General features: G+C 43.1%; 1 protein-coding gene across 1 annotated transcript; it reads left to right on the forward strand.

Moving 5' to 3' along the window:
- The first annotated feature begins 4252 nt into the window (after positions 1-4252).
- Positions 4253-5194, forward strand: LOC120792252 (olfactory receptor 12-like). The gene has a single exon (XM_040131325.1). It carries the CDS (start codon positions 4253-4255, stop codon positions 5192-5194), a length of 942 nt encoding a protein of 313 aa, XP_039987259.1.
- Positions 5195-6035: the final 841 nt, after the last annotated feature.

Below are 6035 nucleotides of genomic sequence, written 5' to 3' on the forward strand. Positions count from 1 at the left end.
GATGGACCTAGCCACCCATGCTGTTGTGTAAACCCAGGTTTTCCAAAACAGAACTCCCCACGTGGATTTGTTCCTTTGGAAGACCTCAAAGCTGGAGGCTCTACTGTACCTGAGCTCTTCACTGCAGAGTTGTGGGTCATTCAGAAGCTGGATTCACTCACTTGTTCACTCAGAAACCGATCATTTTCTGGGTTTAGTTTGCGGGGAGACACTATATGTTCGGGAAACATCAATACTATGATCTTTGTTTAGCAAACGTCTAGAGGACCGCCGACATTAATCCTGTAACTTCCTCAGTCCTCCTGATAGCAATACTAAAGATAGCTGACTGAAAGTAACGTCAAGTAACGTTACCTCCGCATCCACAGCATCTGATAGTTACATTATCTTCTCTCTTTATAAATGTCTTCGTGCTGCCTGCATGTTTGAGTGGTTTGTTTCGGCTGTTTTGTTGCCACTTCAGTCCATAAGTCCGTTTCTTCCAAGAACAGGTAACGTCAGGTGAAATTATCCAACTGACGGAGACATAACTTTTGAAGGTGTTCCCTATTAACAGTAGCGCACACGGTCAAGTGGCTAAATCATCTTCTGAACAAGAGATATTTTGGGAGGTGGCTAATCAGGAGCTGAAGTGTATGATTCCACAGATGCAGGGTGTTGAATAAGACTTTGCATTCCAGCTTGTCCATTCGTCCGTCTTACACATTATCGGTTAGTGTCTACTCGCTTGTGAAATTGTTGTCTTAGTTGTCGTTTTCAAAGGTTACTTTTTATTTAGTTTTAGCCTTGTTTTTGTTGTGAAAAAATAGGTAGTCAACAAATGTTTTTTGTCATAGTTTTCGTTGACAGAATTAACACTAACATTCACTCAAGAAAAGAAATGTCGCTGGTTGAACTGTCCGTCCTGATGTGTGTTGTCACAGAGGTGTCTGAGGGGAGGTCATTATCAGCCCCCTGTGGACCAGTGAAACCAGTGCTGAGGGCCGCTCAGGCTGATTGGTCTCACTGGTTAACAGCTCGGACTATAATTTGCTTCTGAGGGAATTAGTGGAAACTGTGGCTAGTGTGAAGATGCCTCGGGGACAGACATGTTGACGTGCTGAAATGACCTTTGACCTGGGAGACTTGGTACCTGATCGACACCAGCAGCCTCTGGGGGTTTACATTAACCTAAGCTTAGAGTAAAGTAGTGCAAAGGTTTTCAGTCTTACTTTTGATGCTTTGTTAGGACTTTGAGAACTTGACTGAAAGTAAAATGAGTGTTTTGGCAGGAGGTTCACTGTCCAAGATATTGTAACACTACTTCCAACATCAAATTTCAAACCTTCGCAAATGTTAAGCAAAAATGTTTTTCCAGGATTTATTCATTTGTGTTTTCTGAGTGTTTTCAAAGTTGTCCAACATCTTTTTATTTTTTATCAGCCATATGCAGCTGCTGTTGAGCGTTGTATTATGGAACAACAGAAGCAATACAAATTGTTAAACGACCACAGGACTGTCCTCCAGAGACAGTGGGGAAAAAAGGACCGGAGTAATGTTTCCCCAAACACCCCTAGAACCTCCTCGTGCCCTCATGACCTGTCAGTACCACAAACCAGCAACGATTTGTACCATTGGTTACATACCCTCACAGTGTCTTATGGTTAGGAATAATTACAGCACGTTAGTAATTTAGGAGTTAAGGGCACCAGCAGACTCTGGACCATTGCTGTACTGGTGTCAGTTGTTAAAAAGAAGGGAGGAAATGAAACACACGGTTCGCAGCATTAGAGGAAAAACATCATCTAGACGCTTCCAAAAAACTTCACAAGGATCTCTACAACCATTCCTGGGTCTCCTGGAACTTCCTCAGGGACCTGTAAGACAAACTCAGAAGCTTCGAGAACCTCCTCAAAGATGGACCGTGACCGGCTGCGTCCCGCAGAACCTCTGCAGCCAGACCTGTTTATGTGGAGTGTAACATCCCGATCCTTATTTTCGGCTACGTGAAGATTTTTGTTGTCAGCTTCTCTATTATCAGTGTTAGATTTATCAGAGAAACTGTGACAAAAATGATTATTCACAGCTTTTTTCCCATAATGAAAATAAGATCTAAATGTAAATAGAAAGTAACCTCTGAAAAAAGAAAAAAAAAAGAAATGTATTAGAATTTCTGTCAAAGAATAAAAACTGAACGATTAAGATGGATGAATGGACAAATGCACAAATTAATGTTATGATACAAAATCTCACTGAATGGTTTGAATGCATGTGTGGCGTCTGTTTTACAGTGTATAGTGTTTGGTCCTGACTGATAAAATAACACCCACTGTGACTGAAACCACTATAACTGGGATACTACATCAGACCTCAGGCCTCTGCACCGTTTTAAAAGAGATGCGTTCACGAGGCTCAATCAGTTCCTGTAGTTTGCTTGGTACCAGGTACGTCAGGTGTTACTAAATTATTTCTGATAATCTGATAATAATACTTCCCAAATGTTTTAACGCTGGGGCACGAGTTCCCTTACAAAGCTATTCGACTCCGATGGTGAAGAGAGAAGAAAAGATGAATTTGTAATATTGATGTGCAGAAGCAGTCGTCCTTTGCACACGTGACTACACACAGAAATCCCCGATGAAGGTCGCTGCAGTGAAAGGTAGCTACTGAAGAAATTCAGCGCGATACTGATGCCTGACGTGTTGACCGGGGGGGGGCGTGGCCTCAGCCTGCTCCCCGATGTCACCAGACGGCACTCGCTACCTGTCTGTCTGCAGTTCGGGTGTATAAGAGCTGCTGCTCGTTGAGTTTGGATCCCAGAAGCTCGGCAGGATTTTTGGCTCTTCGTGTAGAAACTGAATCCTGATCGATCACCGATTGAGGCCTTCGGCTCTGACAACCTGAACCAGTTTCTCTCTGATCTGATGTTACCCGCGATGCGTTGTTGTGTCTGATTTCCTCTCTTACAGGCTGAACGCTGGTTTCATTCGACTGTATTTTTATTTGCCTTTGTTTTCTTACATTTACATTCATTCATTTGCATGTTGCTCGCAAATGAGGTTCGGTCTGAGCAGCACTGTTGCTTATGTCATTGTTACTGAGTCGCTGCCTTCATTTGGCACCTAGGAACCACTTGTCGCTTTTATCAACCCGACATCACCGTAAATCTGTTTTTTTTGCCTCTGAGTGTTTCACGCACTGAAAAGCTGAAGCACGTTTGATGCGTTTTATGTGATTCTGAGGATTTCTGTCACATTATTTCTAACTACATGACCCCGAAGTGATATTCAGCCTTTACTTCGCTATGAATGCTTTGGAGTTTTCAGTCGGCAGTGATGGATGTAGTTTAATGTGGTTACATTCCAGTGAAAACTCCTCCACGAACACATGAGAAGAGACGTCAGAGGGTTTAACCGGTTTTTCTGAAGCTTCAGTGAGTCTGATGAAACTTTTCAGTCAGCGATCATTTATCATAAACACATTTCACAGTAAAACCAGTAGCTTCTATTTTTAACTGCACTGATGTCATACACAGCTTTTGCCTGTCAGTGTGTGTTGGAAAGTTTCTTTTTTGCTGTTGTTGGGTTGTCACAGTTTGACTCAGTGCAGGTTTCTGATGATAAAATCTTCAGGCACTGAACACGTCAAGCAGTTAAGTTTTCCTGTGAGCCCTGAGAGCAGACGCACAACGGCGTCTGCGGTGTGTTGATCTGCTGAATTGTTCTACACAGATTCTGTTCTCTGATTCTCGTCGGACTGAAACCGTGGAGCAGAATCTCAGTTCTACATCGTAAAACCCAGCATCAGAAAACACTGATAACTTAGATTACGTCGTTGTCCGCTGTGCCTCTGTATGTAGAGACAAATGGCAGTGGACAGATGCTGAGGTGGCACTTTTCACATTAGCACCTTTAAGGGGGCCTTATTTCACATGTAAGTGCTTTCTGAAGTGTTTGAAGTTCATTCGAAGGAAACTGTTCCTGGGTTTTTCAATCATTCCTTCATTAAAAATCCAAAAATCCTCTGATTCCTGTTCTGCAACCTGAGGATTTGCTGCCTTTTCTGTGTTTCATCTCATTCTAAACGGAATCTGTTTGTTTCTGGACTGTTGGTCGGGCTGAAGAAAAGCTGGAAGAATCTGTTTTTAACTAGAGACGGACATTTGGTGCTGCTGTTATTAACCTTTTGAACATAAAATGTTTCCGAAATCCCAATCATGATGTGTCTATGGATATGACTGCGAAGTCAGCAGCAGCTATTTGACTCAGGTATGATGGAGAATAACTCTGAGATTGTTTTTGCGCTTCAGGGTCTAAACGACTCTCTGACCAACCATCAAATCTACTTTGCCTTCGCCCTGACCTTGTACCTCTTCACTGTCTTTGTCAACCTGACGCTCATCGTCACCATCTGTCTGGAGAAGGTGCTCCATGAGCCCATCTACATCTTTCTGTCTAACCTGTGTTTTAATGGGATCTGCGGAGCGTCGAGTTTCTACCCAAAGCTGCTTCACGACCTTCTGGCCGACTCTCACGTCATTACGTACTCCGGCTGTTTGACTCAGATATTTGCAGTTTATAGTTATGTCTTCTGCGAATTCACCAGTCTGACTGTCATGGCGTACGACCGCTACTTGGCCATCTGTAAGCCGCTGCAGTACCGGGCGCTGATGACGGGGCAGAAGGTGGCGCAGCTGCTGCTGCTCACCTGGTGCTTCTCGCTGCTGGAGACGGTGGTGGGCGTCGCCCTGACCACCAGGCTGCCGCTCTGCGGACGGCACCTTCGCAAGATCTTCTGCACCAACTGGGAGGTGGTGAAGCTGTCGTGCCGCGTCGACACGACCGTCAACAACATCTACGGCTTCACGCTCATGTTCTCGCACGTCTCGCAGACCGGACTCATCCTGGTTTCCTACGGCCACCTGGTCAGAGCTTCGCTCCGGTCGCGCTCTGACCGCAGGAAGTTTGCTCAGACGTGTCTGCCGCACCTCGTCACGCTGCTCGTCTTCACCATCTCGCTGGTGTTCGACACCATGTACTCTCGTTACGGCAGCGGCGGCGCGCTGCAGGCGCTGCAGAACGCGCTGGCTGCGGAATTCCTGGTGGTCCCGCCCCTCATCAACCCCATCATCTATGGCATCAATCTGCAGCAGATCAGGTCCAGAATCCTCCAAAACTTCACCCACAAACCAGAGATCCAAAAACCACATTCATGAAAATCGAAATCACATCAATAAGAACAAAAATATGCCCAGAAACTCACGTTAACAAAAAGGAAATTCAGATTTTTACCAATATCTCATGGTAATTAAGTATTGACTCTACTGACCATTAAAATTCTGAAACAGATTCTACTGATTGTGACCCAAGTTATTCTCAGATCTTAAAACTTTCCACATTAAGACTGCCATGAAACGAAGGGTTTAAAAAACGGATCTGTTTCTTTAAGTGCTTCTCACTCTTTTACATTAGTGTTTAACCAGAGAGCTTAACGTTCATTTAAGTGTCCTGTTGGCTGAATGTACATGGTAAAAGAAAACCGAGACGTGATTAGAAAGCAAGTCAAGGGTTTATTTATAGATTACGATAAAAATGTTTTAAAGCTGTTTGAGACTTTCTGCTGAAGTAATATAAATAGGAATTTAACAAGCTCCGTTCAACTTTTTTAATAAGTTGGGTGAGAATATTTGATTTAAACTCTTTATTATTTCATGGCACAAATTTTAATTGACTCGTGAAAAATTTCACGCAGTCATCAACAAACAAGAACATTATGTTTTTTTGCATTTTTCATTTCCTCTGTAACAACAAGGACCAACAGTTTAGTCGGGTCGAAAACATAAGATATTCATAGTGTGGTAAACTGCGTAGGTGGAAAACATGACAACACTTTGTTTGAGAACACTGACTCAGTAGTAATAGTACATACATAATAAATTAGTAAAAAGTGATTATTACTGAATAAATCCTGTACATCCACACACTGAAATATTGAGTGAAATACAAACAGTATTTAACTTCACATTAAGTCTTTCATGTAACCTGCCTAAACTAGAA

This window comes from Xiphias gladius, chromosome 7 (genome assembly GCF_016859285.1).
Source record: "Xiphias gladius isolate SHS-SW01 ecotype Sanya breed wild chromosome 7, ASM1685928v1, whole genome shotgun sequence".
NCBI lineage: Eukaryota > Metazoa > Chordata > Actinopteri > Istiophoriformes > Xiphiidae > Xiphias > Xiphias gladius.